At 35.6% G+C, this 16,630-nt stretch overlaps 1 protein-coding gene and 2 pseudogenes across 1 annotated transcript; 2 read left to right on the forward strand and 1 right to left on the reverse strand.

The window, feature by feature from the left end:
- The first annotated feature begins 8,047 nt into the window (after positions 1 to 8,047).
- On the forward strand, positions 8,048 to 10,449 carry LOC120127388 (U1 small nuclear ribonucleoprotein A-like). The gene is made up of 5 exons (XM_039145306.1): positions 8,048 to 8,262; positions 8,360 to 8,532; positions 8,781 to 8,874; positions 9,338 to 9,420; positions 9,945 to 10,449. Exons 1-5 carry the CDS (start codon positions 8,172 to 8,174, stop codon positions 10,230 to 10,232), a joined length of 729 nt encoding a protein of 242 aa, XP_039001237.1. The 5' UTR covers positions 8,048 to 8,171; the 3' UTR covers positions 10,233 to 10,449.
- A 189-nt stretch (positions 10,450 to 10,638) lies between these two features.
- On the reverse strand, positions 10,639 to 11,560 carry LOC120127389 (annotated as a pseudogene).
- A 664-nt stretch (positions 11,561 to 12,224) lies between these two features.
- Positions 12,225 to 16,158, forward strand: LOC120127386 (annotated as a pseudogene).
- The last annotated feature ends 472 nt before the right edge of the window (positions 16,159 to 16,630 follow it).

Genomic DNA, 16,630 nt, shown 5'->3' on the forward strand with positions numbered 1-16,630 from the left:
TAATTTTGGAGGTAAGGAGAAACTGTGAAATCAAAATCTTCGAGTTGAACATCGAAACTGTAGACACCCATTTTTTTATTGGGATTAAAATATATATTATATTTATTATTATATATTATAGTATATTAAATTATTATTATTATTATTAATTAGTTTATTTATATTTTGTGCAGAACCATAAAATAAAGCCCAACAGATTATAAATCCAAGCATCCCATGAAGCAGATAGAGACCCGATCCATACCCAGTAACCCAAAATCTGACCCAACTTAAAACCCTAAACAAATTAAAGTTTCAACACATCATCTGTTGTGCCGTCGTCAGAGTCAATTTGCACAAATCATCCACAATGACACATCACCTGCTTCAATCAAACAAAGTCAAGCAAAATTAATCATTTCACCTAAACACATCAAAATCTCACTAAATGCGTAGAAAATGAGCATGCAATGACAAGAGGATTTGGTATTGAAAAGAGAAATAAAAAGGAAGAAGAAAACAGATAATAGGAGAGGAGGAGAACCATCAAGGATTCGAGGAGGAGAACCATCAAGGATTCGAGGAGGAGAACCATCAAGGATTCGAGGAGAAAACGGATTCAACACAGAGGGGGGAAAATACGAACAGAAGGGGGGATTAGCAAGCAAGAAAGGGAAAACAATTGTAACAAAAGGGGGTTTTTTTTCTTCAACAGACAAAAGATGCAAAACAAATTGTAACGGGTGGAGAAATAATTTGTAGAGGAGAAATTTTCTGCTACCTTATTCAAAACAAGAAAACAGTGTACAAAGGAGGTTTTTTCCTCTCATTCGAAGATCAATGAAAACACAACAGCTCTCTCTTTTCAACGAGCCAAAGCAATACAGAGCCAAATCATTCATACAAGGTTTTCTCTTCATTATTATTTACAGTAGCATTTTGTTTATTCGTTTTAATGATTTTCAAATTAGATGCCAAATACAAGATAAAAATAAAGAATAAAAAGGGTTTAAAAATCTACATGGGTCGTGCGAAATCATATGGGGTCTTGTTAACTCTGTTTGGTCGTCTTTCGGATTCCATGTTTAAGAAAAAAGAATTTAGGTTGGCCAGTAAATAAAAATCTGAATCAAAACAGAAAGGGAAATCAAATTTTACCTGCTATAAGATTTCACACCGTGTATAAAGCAAAGTCGGGGTCGCGTTCTTAGGTTTCCAAAAGCGTTTCATATTGTTCTCTTGTTTCGGTTTGGATCTAGGAGAGTAGATTCTTACCCATAGACATTCTTCATCAGTGTTAGGATCAAAGCGACGAGAGTTTTAGGAAGACTAGGTTCTTAGTTTATTGATTCTAGGTCTCAATTTAGTGATTAGAGAGCAAAACGGAGAGAAAAATGAGATAGGGTTTGGGATCTCAGTCGATTGAGGAACAAAAAAATAAATAAAGAGAGCGGCGCTGATGTTTTTAGCCAAGGGTTGTATGCTATAAGTCAAATTTAACTTAATTTAGGCTTTAAGTTATGGGGTAAAATGGCAGTGTTTAGCCTTGGATGAATACACGTGGGGTGAGTGGAATGATTACATGTGAATCCATTAAATTAGGTTACTGGAAGTAGGTTTAGTTTTGTTTTTTTAAGTAATAAATTTTATATTATTTTAATATATAATGCATTTTTTTACATGTACATAATTTTTTATATTAAAAGGTCATAATTGTCGGATAATTTTGTATATTATTTGTTAATTCGATGATTATTTTTATTTATTAATTTTGTATGTTATCCTCGTTTGCATAACTCGATATTATTACATAATTGAATTAAGGGTAATACCCTTTTAATTTAAAATCGTTTTAAGTAGGTTGTCTTAACTTATTCGAGATCCGCTTTTAACGAATTTAAAATAAAAGTGTATCCCATTAGTGGTACCTAAAATATTAATTCATCACTTTAAAATTTGGTAATGGAAGAAAAAATGTTGGGCTATTTAAATTTATCGAGAAAAGGTTGTTATAACTATTTAAGATCTGGTCTCGATATTTTTAAATAATCGAATATTCTTTATCTTTCTAAAGGCTGGATAATTTTAACTTATTCGGTCTGTTTTTTTATGGTGAAATTTGTATGTTGTTATTTTGTTGGGGATCAAAAATTAAATTAAATTTGAATTTATAAATTTCATTGCAAAGATATTAATTAAGCGACACAATACCAATTTTGTGCGCTGTGGGGGTGTTAATTCTTCCCTACGCGTAACCGATTCCCGAATCTGTTTTAACCTAATCTTTGGTAAACGCAGACTAGCTTTTGTCTTAAAAATGATTTTTTTCTTAAAATTATTTTTAAAAGACATTTTTAGGTATTCGACCTACCTAACCCAAAGGTCGATGGCGACTCTCTTCAGTTTATTTCAAATCACCCCATTTCCAAAAATTAAAGTCGTAACTGTTTTCTAAACAATTAAACGATTGTCCTGTCGGAAAATAGTTACGAGAGGAACGATTAAGCAAATGTAAATGGCTATCATGTCATTGTTGTATGAATATAACATGCTTCCTCAGCCAATCTTCTATACGCTTCTCACGCGCATATATTTTATGGAAATTGTCTATGTTATATATGGACATTTCCATCGGTTGGTGAAACCCAAATTGTCCCAAAATTCTATCGACGGCATGGATCTCAACAATTATAAAATGGAGCAATGGTGTTACGGCACACCATGTCTCCGCTCCTTCAAAGAAAATGGCGGTAGACACCGTTGGATCTCCGACTCACAATACGACAACCAATTAAACTATCAAAAGTATTATGTTAGTATAATTAAAGAATTAATATTACAAATTTCAATGTTAATGCAAAAATTATTAATATTTACTGTATATCTACCAGCGATTTCGATCCTCATCCGGATATCTACTGGTTGCACTAGACAACTTTGTATTGGTTATTCAGTGTCGTCATCTAAACAAAAAAATAACAACTACATTATTTATTGTCATTTTCAAAATATTTAAATAAATATTTCAAAATATCAAAACTATAAATATATGAATTTGCCTTGCAGCAAGAGGAAACTTTATAAAAGCAGATGTAATAGGCGACAAAAACAGAAGACGATACCACGTCATGACTGGAGTAAAACTAAACAACCAGTTACATCCGCTTTTTTCCACTAACCACTATGGTCGCCTTTGTAAAGTTCACGATACAAAAAATCAAAATTGCAGAACCTAAACTATATTGGAGACATACAAGGAAATCCTTCAATATTAAAAGATATTGGGGGTGCATCAAATTGTCCGATTTATCTAGTAACAAAATCCCTCCAATCAATGCCATAAGATATGCTCGAGCTGCATATTTCACCTCTTGCTCCGTTGATTGTCCATATACTCTAAATTCTCTTTCTAACCACGTCATCCGTATTCGCATCCCATCAATGACATCGGTTAGAGCCTCATTTCCCAATAAATTATAAATAAATGCATATTGCGCATAATTGTTGCGAAGCACCAATGGTATACCATTAATCGAAACGCCAAATTGATACACAACATCTTTTAATGTTATCTTCACTTCACCAGAAGGAAAATGAAATGTATGTGTTTCGGGCCTCCAACGCTCAATCAACGTCGATATCAGTGTCGTCATCACCTTAAAATCACGAAGAAACGTCGATGGATATAATCCGAATTTTTGAAGATATATCATAATTCGCTGATGTGGCTCTTCATTCGTCATTCCTCGATGACAAATACCTCGTTCTTCTTGATACGATTTGAAAAATAAATTAATTAATAAAATTATATAAATAATTATTATTAATATTATATTTTTTCAAAAGTAAAATAAAATAAAATAAATTAAATTTACCGTAGTCAACTCGGTTAACGAAATATAAATATTATAAAGACATAACATTTCTTCACTTGAGGACATTTCAACACAAAATCTTCAACAAAAAAGTTTTTACTCTCAATAGAATGTTTGATTCAAGTGAAAAATCAATCAAACTCAAACCTCTATTTATACTACTCTATCCAACGGTTATAAACGACTAGTTTTTTCAAATTGAAAATAGCATGTGAAACTCATCACACCGGCGTGACGAGTTCCATTGGATTTAAAAAAAATTTACCCGTTCACCAACGATCGAAAAATTCAATTTTTTGACCCGTTGGAACTCGTCACCTCGACGTAATGAATTCCTTATCCATTAAAATAATATATATATTTTTACGATATTTTTTAAAATTCTAAAAAATTAATTTTTAATAGAACTCGTCACGTCCGCGTGACAAATCCCTAAAAATATATTAAATATATTCATTCCCAAAAACTCACTTCTCACGACCCATTAAAAAATTATATCTTACATAACTCATCAGTCTGACGTGAAAAGTTCCAACTACACTGTAGCTTTTACCATAGATCCCAAAATAAAAATAAAATTACCTTATTGGGCTAAATAATCGGCCCACTAACAATATTTCACTAATTCCGCCTCTATAAGCATCGATGAACAGACTCTCTACCAGTACCACCCACCGCATCCACCAACCACTATTTTCAACTTGAAAGCTATTTGCCATAGCCTGCTCTCCAAACTCACAACCAGTCAAAGCACCCACCTGCCAGGCTGCCCTTACCCCATTTCCCTGCTCATCTTCTTCGTCCCCAGAAGGAAACACAAGATTTCCTTTTGAAAACAGCTTAAAAAGTTTAACCATTTTCCATATACACGAAAAAAGGACTAACAAAACAGGGAGGAAGAAACAAATGGCTCTCAATCTCACCTCCGCTATTCCCATAACGCTCTTCCTCCTCTTCCTTCCCATCCAATCGCCTCTCGCATCGTCATTCCCCCTCACCGTCAGCCTACGAAGTCCTTCAAGCCTACAACTTCCCCGTCGGTCTTCTCCCCAAAGGGGTCGTGAAGTACGATTTAGACGAATCCACGGGTCGATTCCATGCCTATTTAAACGGTACGTGTAGTTTCTCGTTGGAAGGATCTTACCAACTCAAATACAAATCGACAATCAGCGGAATCATATCCAATAACAAGCTCGAAGACCTTTCTGGGATCAGCGTCAAGGTCTTTTTTCTATGGCTCGACATCGTGGAGGTTATTAGAGATGAAGATGAGCTGGATTTCTCGGTAGGGATTGCCTCTGCAAGTTTTCCAATTAATAATTTTTATGAGTGTCCGCAGTGTGGATGTGGACTGGATTGCGTTAATGGGAAAGTAAGCAAGCTTAGAGTTAAGTCTTCTTTAGCTTCAATTTAGAGGAATTTCTAGGGAGAAAATGTTTAAGTCATTGAATGTTAAGTTTTCATCTTGGGTTGAATTGAAATGGGGTTTTGGTTATATATTGAAATTTGTAGATGTTTAACTCCTTCTGTGTTTAGAATTCAAACTCTCGTGTGTGTGTTTGTTTCATATTATATGGTTGGTAGTGCTTTAAGTGCTTGGATTAGGGTTTAGGGTTTATCAACTATGCGATGGGACTTTGACATATAGTTCATCTTTTCTTTTAAAACCATGAGTTAAATTGTAAGAATGCTAAGCCTTGGGACATGTTTCTATCTTGTTATATTGCCGTGGGGGACACTGAATGTTAGTTTGGGTGTTAATAGAAGGCTATGCTTTGCAAGATTATCTCTTGTATATGATAGTGGAACTGCAAATTTATATCGCCATTTGTGAGAATGGAGGCATAGTTGCCAAAGAAGATGATCGGCGATGATGAGAGTGTATGAAGGAGTGAACGACCCAAACTAATAACCAACTAACAGATTACTTAACAACTCAACTAATATTAACAAATTCAGTACAACTCAATAACTCATTAGTCTATCACTATTAAGTGACTGTTGAGTTAAACAGAGGTCGAACGGGTATAAAGGAGGACTAGAGCAGACACGAGAGTAGTGACTAGTGAGTATCGCTGAAGGTAAAGTAGGAGGTAGTAATTGGACATTAGTTGTAGGTGTAGAAAAATACAGAATGTTTCCGGCAGGAATTATATACAAGTGAAGATTTCAATCATGTTTGAATCGTATTGTCATTAGCCAAATGCCTTACAATAACTCAAGTGCTAGGTTGAGATGTATGCGACTCCCACGGTATAGTTCTACAGGCAGGATCATTGTTACTCGGTCTGCAGGTACCCATAAGGCTTAGCAGAGAACTCCAAGGATTTCAATAAGGAAAAAAAATCATTAATTTGCATATTGTAGGTTTTTCAGTGGCCTAATATTTTTTTTTTCATATAAATCTGCATATCCTGACTAGTACTTGTCATATTGTGCTCTGCAATCTGCATACATCGTGATTGCCCTGATTACTTGATTGTTAAAGCATGTTCGATTCAAAACATGGAATTATAAGTTCTAAATTCCAGTAGTTTTGTTGCTTGATGTATCTTCAATTGAAATTCTATGACGACGTGCCATATCTGGTCGTTTGAAGTGATTAAAACTGTCGACTAGTTTGACTGGATTATTTTATATTAGCTGATAACAGGCAATCTTTATAATGTTTAAAATGCACTTGTAAGGACATTTAGACCTGGATTAAGGCTCAGGGTTTGCCTTGGAAGGTAATTGAGCTTAACTTTTAAGTTTCTTTGATTGCAACATGACTAATTGAGAATGTCTTATGTATTCAGTAAATTGGAGATGATGTCTGAAGTTCTTACTCTAGTTTATGATGCATGTAGCTTTTAGGGATCACAGCACTGTAATTTTCAACAATCTTGAAATGCTGAAGCTATTGATAAATTGATATTTGTTCTACCAAGATGTAGGAAAATTCTAGAAATGGGTTAGTTGATAAGGTCTTGGGGCTGAAAGATAAATGTTTGACAGATTTTAGACTAACTCATTGCTAGATGTTATCATCTCAGACTCAAATAGAACAGGACAAATATCACATCATTGTAATTTGTGATAAAACCTTCCTTGAAGTTCCAGTTCTTATCCATTGAACTAGGCTGTCTCTTCTCTTCATTAAGAAGATATTTCAACTTTGTCTGAACCATTTCTCACTGTTGCGGAAACATTAAATGTCCGATCCATTTTTTACTGTTTCAGAAGCATTGAAACACTGTTTGATATGTTTACATATATTGAAATTTATTTGTTACCCTTGGGGACGATATTTACCCGTGATTACACGGTCAAGACGAAATTATTTTTAAGATAATGATTCTTCAATGACATTGATTATTTTTTCTTATTTACGTTCTGCTTATATTTTTTTTCACTCCATTATTTACGTTCGGATGATCAAATGCATTGTCGACTTGGCCTTTTCTATTCTTGCCGCGATTTGGGTTATCTCTTCTTTTCTTCCAGGGATGAGTGAAGGGAGTGGATAAAGACAGTCTGCCATTAAATTTTTTAAATTGTCATATATTTAAATTATTTCTTTACATTGTTTATTGATAATTTATTTTTGTTCTCATAGAATTTTAGAAGTTTGTCTCCCTCTCAAAATTATAAAAGTTTTCTAATCTGATTCAATTTGAGACGGTAAAACATACCACTAAAATATAGATGGAGTAATATAGAATTACACAAATTAGTAATATAATATTTAATCATTGAGAATTAAATATTTAATTGTGTACTATTTAAAATACTATATAAAAATGAAATATATTATTACAATAATATAATGATCGTTGAGAAAAAATATTTAAATAATTATAATTGAATCGAGAGTCGGTTAACGGGTGATCCTAATTCAGTCAAACATTTAATAGATAGTATACATACTATCATATAGGTTTTATTATAGACTCGAGTTTTAGTAGAATATATCTTAGGCTTGAGTTCTATCAAATTCTAATTTTTCAGTCTCTCATTCTTATAAACTTGAATGTTCTCGGATTAAGATCGGCACGTACGACCTTTCGTGTTGGGGTTTATTTAGTTAAAAATCTTATGGAATTCAAATGGACCTAGCAAACCCTTTTAATTTAATTTTAGGGCCCAAAGATGACCAATACCTAACCAATATCTGCGTCGAAATCTCAACCTTACCGGCCTTCCCTATCGACTGTTCTGCATCCGATTAGGGCAACCACCCCCAGGAGAAAAATAAACCCTGAATTTTAAACCTCATCCTCCTCATCCCTGTCACCTCTTTTTTGCTTTAGCTTAGAGCCAGAGCCAGGGGAAACAATGGCGGATGTAAGTCAGGGTCAGGGAGAAGAAATTCCTCCGAATATGACTTTATACATCAACAATCTCAATGAGAAGATCAAAATCGACCGTACGTATTTCAACTCTCCAAATCCCCCCTTAAAAAAACGCTTACATCCTTTTTCTTTTCCTTGATTTCTTTTTTTTTTCTCGAGTGATGATTGCAGAGTTGAAGAAGTCGTTGCACGCTGTGTTCTCACAATTCGGAAAGATACTGGATGTGTTAGCATTCAAGACGCTGAAACACAAAGGTCAAGCTTGGGTTATTTTCGAGGATGTTAGCTCCGCTACCAATGCTCTTAGGCGAATGCAGGGCTTTCCCTTTTATGACAAGGAGATGGTATATGTATTTTTGCAATTGGTTTCTTGTTTCTGTCATTGATGGAGAGTGCAACAAGTTTCCGAGCTCCGCTTTTAATATGTCAAAATTGTTTTTCCTTGTTTCTGAATAATAGGAAGTATATTATGAAGATATAGGCGGATTTTCTGGATATTTGAAATATCAACCATGTTCTCTATCTGCATAAGGGGCATAGTATTTGCTGCTAATATTACTAACTAACAAAAGCAATGTTTAAATGTTTACAGAGAATACAATATGCAAAGACTAAATCAGATGTAATAGCAAAAGCAGATGGCACTTTTGTACCCCGAGAGAAGCGAAAGAGGCATGAAGAAAAGGGTACGTTCTGCATTGCCCCTTATATTCAGTTGAAAATGCTAAAAGTTGAGCAACTAACTTTTTCTTGTTGCATATGGTTTGGTTCGATCAGTATCGCTGCTGTTTTTGTTGTTGGTAATCAGTTCTTTCCTCTACTATTTCTTGGATCTGGAAGCTTGAGTTTATTAAAATCCTTGTTAGAGCTTTTCACAGCAGACCATTGAGATATTATGGTTGAATTTTTTCAGAATATGCATTTAGATGCTTATATTTTAGACTTTGTTGTATCTTTGATAAGAATCAAGGTTTTGGAGAAGTAAAACTGACGATGCTTATATTTTAGACTTTCAGTACTAAGCATGTGTTCTCTCTCTCTCTCTCTCTGACGTGTTGCTTATTCTAAACTGTAGCATACCTTTTTATATGTTGTATAGTTCTCTTTCATGTTCTTCTCTTGAGATTTGTATATGTTGTCTCGATGTAGGAGGGAAGAAACGGAAAGAGCAACTTGATCCTAATCAAGCAGCAGCAGGTTTGAATCCAGGTTATGCGGGTGCAACACCTCCTGTAAGTGATATGAATATAGTGTCTTATTATCGATCGACCACTTTTCTCTCTCTATATGAACCCTGGTTGAAATCAACTTTGATTATGCTGTTAGTATGGATTATTTAGAAGGTTATATATTTCAGTCTTTGTCCACATTTATAACTTTTGAGCTGCTGGATTTGGTTGCTGCAAGAGCATCTTTATTCAGCTACATGGGAATTTTCTTTGCTTTGCTGTGTTGAAAACTTCTGGCCTATTTGTTTGCTCTGATGAATCTTGGATGCTAGTGAACTTGACCATTCTATATCATTATACTCTATGAGACTCGTATACTCTATGAGACTGGTGATGGTGCACAACACTAACAGTTGAAAATTGGATACTTCTGAGTTGTAATCGAATGAAAAACATGGTTATTTGTTTGAGGTTCTAGTTATACTTTTTACTTTGAAATTAGTATCAGTTACATATCAAGAAAAAGGAGAATGTTAAGAAAGTATATATTTCTCATTAATCTCTCCTTTTCCTCCAAAATGCTGCAGCTATCACAATTACCCTACCTGGGTGCTAGACCAATTGTTCCAGAAGCTCCCGCGCCACCAAATAACATTCTGTTTATTCAGAATCTTCCTCATGATGCAACCACAATGATGCTGCAAATGCTCTTCAATCAATACCCTGGTTTAAAGGATGTTAGAATGGTGGAAACAAAACCAGGTATTGCCTTTGTGGAGTATGAAAACGAGATGCAATCAACAGTTGCGATGCAGGCACTACAAGGTTTCAAGATGCAGCAAAACCAGATGTTGATTACTTATGCAAAGAAGTAGACGGAAAGCCCGAAATAGTCTTCTTCTCTTGCATCCAACTTGAGAAGAAGGCCATGTGTATAGACCATGGATGATGGTCAATTAGATGGCAATTGCCATCTAATCTAATAGCTGTTTTGTGACATATTCTCTTTAACTGGCGCTTCAGGATTGTTACTATAGATTGTTTACCGGATGTTTATGTTTTAATCTATGAATTATTATTAAATTCTCTATGTTTTAACATTTGTTGCGGGTACTAATCAGATTACGTAAGTATGAATCAAATGACTAAATTTAGTATATAAAGGGATTGTATTAATTGTACTTTCTTCAGTTACACAAGCAGTAGATATAATGCAACTGTCACTACCAAACAATAACACAACTGGTTGTGACCCTAGACCCTAGGTTGGATCAATCTCAAACGAACTATAATCCAAGAGATAAGCATATCATTAATGCTTAATTTTAATCGGCTATACTCTCTCCAGTTTAGTATTGTGTTTAACCAGTTGGTCACTCAAATCCTTCCTCCATCCTTGGATCAGTCTCTCCTGATTCTTGATGATCTCGGACTTCATTATCAATTCTTCTTCCACTGTTGCAATCTCCTGTTAGAACAAGAAACAAGTCAAATTGGGTTTCTTTAGAGTGGCTTAATCATACACCGCAATCATCTACAATAAAAGTTGTTGGGTTTACTTTTCCGAGCATTTCAGCTTTGGTTGATCCTCACGTTGCAGGCCAAGGAAGTATAACTGAAGCTTCTTGGCAGCCTCCATGAAATCTCTAGCATGTCTCTCCACATCAACTATGGCAATTGCAAATAAAAACACCATTTTAGAACACAAGAATTTAATCCAAAAAGCTTATATTAACTAAATTTATCTGAACTTGTTTTCTGGGTACTACGTTAGTAAGTTAATGCATTCATTCAAGTACATCTATCTGATTCTGAACAGTGATAAAATATGGAACGAAAAAATATCAAAAGACTACCACATAAGCAACATGACATATCATCTTTATATATGTATATATGAAGAAAAAGAAATAAAAATGCTTTGAGAATTAAGGAAAGGGTGAGAGCTACTGACTCTGATGAGAAGGGTGGGGAGAACGGTCAATAACTTGAAGCTCCCTGGCGGGCAAGCATGGCAGCAAAGCTGTCTCCAACGCAATCACCCACGAAATCATGTCATCTCTTGATGAACCCTGAGGCGATTGAATCTGCGGATCCAACTGAAGCTCTTGTCTTTCACTCATTATTCTTCACCTTAAAAAGGTTTAATTTCACTATAACAAATTCTAGGGTTTAACGTTTTCCCCTTTCCTGTGCAGAATGCATCGACTTCTGCCCCTTCCTTTGTGCAAGGCCAAAAGAATGTAATCGTCTATCAATATACAAATAAATTATTCTGTTATTAACTTTAAGCATTAAGTCCAATATTTGTTTTTATCATTTGATCTCTCATATCTCACAACAATATTATCAAGTGATGTTTTTTAAAAAATATTTTAAATTTTAATTATATCATAACATATCATATAATAATAAATAAAATAATTTTTAAAAATTAACAATAATTTTTTTAAAAAAATTAACAATAAAAAATTGTCAAAATTACCATTGGTAGCAAAGTGACACTGGGCTCTGTCCCTGGGGATTTCCTTGCCTAAAACTCAACAAAGAGAGCAACGAACAATGAGTTCGATTAAATGAGTCAATGATTCCAAGTCTATGATAGTTCAAACAAAAAGATTATCCTTTCTTTTTTTATTCCTCTCGTTTCAGGTGTGAAATTTCATTAATTTTTTTCTGTTATATGCATAAAAAAGCCGTAGATTTAATTCCAGGGTTTTTAATAGATTGAGGTGAAGATGGAGAGCTAAGTGATTAACTCTGTTCTTTATTATATCTTGGAAGGTGAATTCTGATGAATTTACGGGTGGGGATTCTTGCATCTGCTTTGGGTATTTTGAGACGGTTTTCCTTTTCAAAATCCAACCTTGGCTGTTGTTTGTTTATGGGGTTTTGTGTTTTTGTGGCGCCTTTTCTGGTGTGAACACTGCATTCGGAATTCTTGGCAAAAGATTAAACCTGCAATTTGTTCGTTTACTGGAATTGCAATTTTAGTCCCCTTGTTTCATTGTTTTTGATATTCAATTAAGGAAAGCTTTCGTTCCAATTGCAATGACTACTCCACCACAAGTTTCTCCTCCACCTAATCGGGATAAAAGTCCAATTACCGATGCTACGACAATTTCACCTGGAACAGCTAGATTTACTCCACCAAATTTACAACCAGATCAGATCGCTTCTTCTTCAATAAAAAATCCAATTATGCTATCACCGGAAAATGGGGTAAAAACTGGAAGCCCTATTCCCCATCTGAGTATTCCCCCCGGCCCTCCTGTATTTACAATGCCAGTCTGGCCTGCTGCAGTGCCTTTCCGAACGTCCCCTGCAACTCCTCAGCCAGTGACTTTCTCATCAGGTTCTTCTTTGCCCACATCTTCACCTCCCCATTTCCCAAATGGGTCAGTTGAGCTTCAACAACAACTTCCCGGTTCTATAGAGGATTCTGTGCCTGCCGGAGAGTCACCTTGCGTTTTGTTCTCAGCTCATAAAGTATTTTTTTGTTCTTTGTGGAATGAAATGAAAACCTGAAATATTTATATCAGTCAATTTTCTATGCTTTCGGTACCTAACTCTCAATGTTCTTTTTTGCAATTTGTGATTTGTACCTATCATTGAATTTTACCGTCTATTTGTCTTGCTATTATACACGCTATTTGTACTTGTAACTTTTTTCTGCTCCTCTACCTTCTATTTTGTATATTAGGTGTTGAAACACAAGAAACTAGCAAATCTACCTAGTTTAGGCTTTGGAGTATTGGTTTCTCCCGGAAGGGAGACTTCAACAGGTCCTCAAGTGATACAACGTGATCCTCATCGATGCCATAATTTTGGAGCTTATTCAAATCTTTATTCCAACATACTAATTGGCTCTGGCCAATGGTAGTGTGTAATCTGCCGAAATCTACATGGAAGTGAAGGTGAATATGTAGCATCCAACAAGGAAGAGCTCCGTAATTTTCCCGAGCTGTCATCTCCTCTGGTTGATTTTATTCAAACTGGGAATAAGAGACCAAGTTTTGTGCCAGTTACTGATTCAAGAACTTCTTCACCAGTTGTTCTTGTTATAGATGAATGTTTAGATGAGTCACATCTTCAGCATTTACAGAGCTCCTTGCATGCATTTGTTGATTCAGTGCCACCAACAACAAGAATAGGAATTATTTTGTATGGTCGTACAGTATCAGTCTATGACTTTTCGGGGGAATCCATAGCATCTGCTGATGTGATTCCAGGTGGCACTTCACCAACTCAAGAGTCCTTGAAAGGTTTGATTTATGGAACCGGTATTTACTTGTCACCAATGCATGCTTCAAAAGAGATTGCACACCTAATATTCTCTTCATTAAGGCCATACAAGTTGAATGTTCCAGAAGCATCAAGAGATAGGTGCTTGGGTACTGCTGTTGAGGTTGCTATGGCAATAATTCAAGGACCATCTGTAGATATGTCTCGAGGTATAGTTAAAAGGCCAGGTGGCAATAGCAGGATCATTTTTTGTGCTGGTGGACCAAATACTTATGGTCCTGTGTCTGTCCCTCATTCTTATACCCACCCTAATTATCCTCATAGAGAAAAGACAGCATTGAAATGGATGGAGCGTCTTGGTCGTGAGACTTGTCAACATAACATAGTGATTGATGTTCTATGTGCTGGGACTTGCCCTGTAAGGGTTCCTGTGCTTCAGCCACTTGCAAATGTTTCAGGTGGTGTGTTGGTTCTGCATGATGACTTTGGTGAAGCCTTTGGTGTAAACTTGCAAAGGGCATCTGCCAGAGCTGCTGGTTCCCATGGTTTATTGGAGATATGCTGATCTGATGATATTCTTGTTACTCAGGTTGTAGGTCCTGGTGAAGAGGCACATATAGACAACCATGAAACCTTTGAAAATGATATTTCTCTATGTATTCAAATGCTGAGTGTTGATGAAACACAATGCTTCTCAATATCGTTGGAGAATAAATATGAGATAAAGAGTGATTACGTTTTTTTCCAGTTTGCTATTCAATACTCAAATGTTTATCAAGCTGATATAGCTAGAGTGATTACTATCAGATTGCCTACTGTGGATAGCGTTTCAGCCTATCTTCAAAGTGTTCAATATGAAGCGGCTGCTGTCATAATTGCCAAGAGGACTCTGATGCGAGCAAAAAGTTATTCTGATGCAATCGATATGCAGAAAACAATAGATGAAAGAGTCAAAGACATTGCTTTAAATTTTGGGTCTTAAATACCGAAGTCAAAGCTTTACCTGTTCCCTAAAGAAATCTCTTTACTACCAGAGCTTTTATTCCATCTTAGGAGGGGCCCACTGTTGGGAAGTATAGTTGGTCATGAAGATGAGAGGTCTGTACTGCGGAATCTGTTTTTGAACGCATCCTTTGATCTTTCACTTCGCATGATTTCCCCTCGCTGTCTTATGCATCGGGAAGGAGGCACTTTTGAAGAATTGCCTGCTTATGATCTTGCCATGCAGTCTGATACAGCTGTTGTTCTAGACCATGGTACAGATGTGTTCATTTGGTTGGCATGTAAATCAACCCCTCTTCTAGCTTTGTCATGTATATCTTGCTATATTTGCTTTCTGGATACTTTTGCTCCTATGTTGTCATCTCTGATTTATGAGTCTGGTTTTGCTCCTATGTAAATCAACCCGGTTTTGCTTTGTGATTGAATAGAGATCTGTTAATTTATTTTGTTTAAAGGCAGTTTCCAACCAAAGGTCGTTATATTTTTTTCTCCTCTCTTCTTGAACACCATCTAGCCCGGTTGTATAGATATCAGGCACGGTAGGGAGGTGATGTATCCTGGTGTAGCAGGAAGGGAAGGAGAAGCTGTTCATGCTTTGCTTAATGCAAAAATTAAATGTGGTCGTAGCTATGTCATACATCTATCATGTTTATATATCGTTGTCACTGTGAATGAAATTTTGCGTGGTGAGCTCTGTTTCTATATATAATATATATAAAAATTACGGGTGACTATCTGCCCTGGATGTATGCATTTTTGTATTCACTGTTCTTCCACTTGTATGTGTTTACACGGCATTCTTGTGTCCTGAAAGAGACTGATCAGTGGGTTAAAAGCTAGGTTTATATATTTTTCTGGAAGTAATATTAAACGTCTCCCAGCTGCGAGTTCAGCTGCTAGCTTCAGGGTGCTGAACTCGCAGCTGACAAAGGAAGAAGTGCAGCAGCTTTGGCAGCTTGTAGAACATTGGCAGAAGAGCTCTCTGAGTTACGATTTCCAGCACCTCGGATCCTTGCATTCAAGGTTCTTTTGCTCTGATTGATCCCACATTCTATTAGCTGCGTGCATTGTTGTGTGTGTGTGTGTGTTTTGTTAGCAGTTGACAGAGAATAATCTAACACAATTTCATTTCAGGAGGGGAGCTCTCAGGCTCGGTATTTTGTTTATCTGCTGATACCAGCGCACAAGGATCCTCCGTACGAACAGGTAAGAGAAAAATAAAAATGTAGAAGCCTGTTAGCTTTTAGCCCCTTTGTGATGAATCCATAACTATTGCGTGAAATCGATGCAGGAGGCAAGATTTTCACAACTTCGACGCCAGACAACAGAACAGCGGACGAAACTGAAAAGCAGTTTCATACATTTGGATGATCCGAGCTTTTGCGAATGGATTAGAGGTTTAAAAGTAGTGCCACCAGAACCAATCTAAGAGATGGTTTAGGTGTTTTGCGGATGAATTCCCTCCAAAAAATGGAGTTAAGTGAGTTGCATCCATCCATCGTTTATTGTAATCATTCTGCTCTTTGTATTTTGTTCTTCTTTCAGTGAAAGCAGTGTAACCTAACTAATTCATCTTCTCTGTTTTGGATCATTCAAGCTCTATTTTTACAATTTTTTAGAACTTAAAGGAATCAGTTATACTTCATAGTAACTCATAACAGTTGAAAATGCTTTGGTAGAGCAGTGCCTGGTGTCATTATTATATAAATTACTATGCCATTTGTTTTTTTTTTTCTTCTGGGAAATCAGATTAATGCCATTCTTGTAAGTGTTCCACCGGGAAGAGCGAATTAAGGAAATCAGAGTGATATTTTGTTTTGTATTCTTATTTAAAATATTTTAGATCATATAAATTTTGATATCTTGTAATTCCAATAATATAAATATATAATTATTTTATATGTTAATAATACAAATATAATAATATATATCGCAAATAACAAAATATGTAACTTTTCTATGGCAATTAAAGAAAATATACCATCATTGGGATGTGTTGTAAATTTCTTAAGCAACGTGTGTAGGA

Source organism: Hibiscus syriacus, unplaced genomic scaffold (assembly GCF_006381635.1).
Source record: "Hibiscus syriacus cultivar Baekdansim isolate YM2019G1 unplaced genomic scaffold, ASM638163v2 tig00110467_pilon, whole genome shotgun sequence".
Taxonomy (NCBI): Eukaryota; Viridiplantae; Streptophyta; class Magnoliopsida; order Malvales; family Malvaceae; genus Hibiscus; species Hibiscus syriacus.

Bases quoted from the DNA above. Each gene is read 5' to 3' on its own strand.
- LOC120127388 (XM_039145306.1), top strand. From the start codon at position 8,172: ATGGCGGATGTAAGTCAGGGTCAGGGAGAAGAAATTCCTCCGAATATG. The intron at 8,533-8,780 runs GTATATGTATTT...AAATGTTTACAG, and splicing joins CCTTTTATGACAAGGAGATG to AGAATACAATATGCAAAGAC. The intron at 8,875-9,337 runs GTACGTTCTGCA...GTCTCGATGTAG, and splicing joins AAAGAGGCATGAAGAAAAGG to GAGGGAAGAAACGGAAAGAG.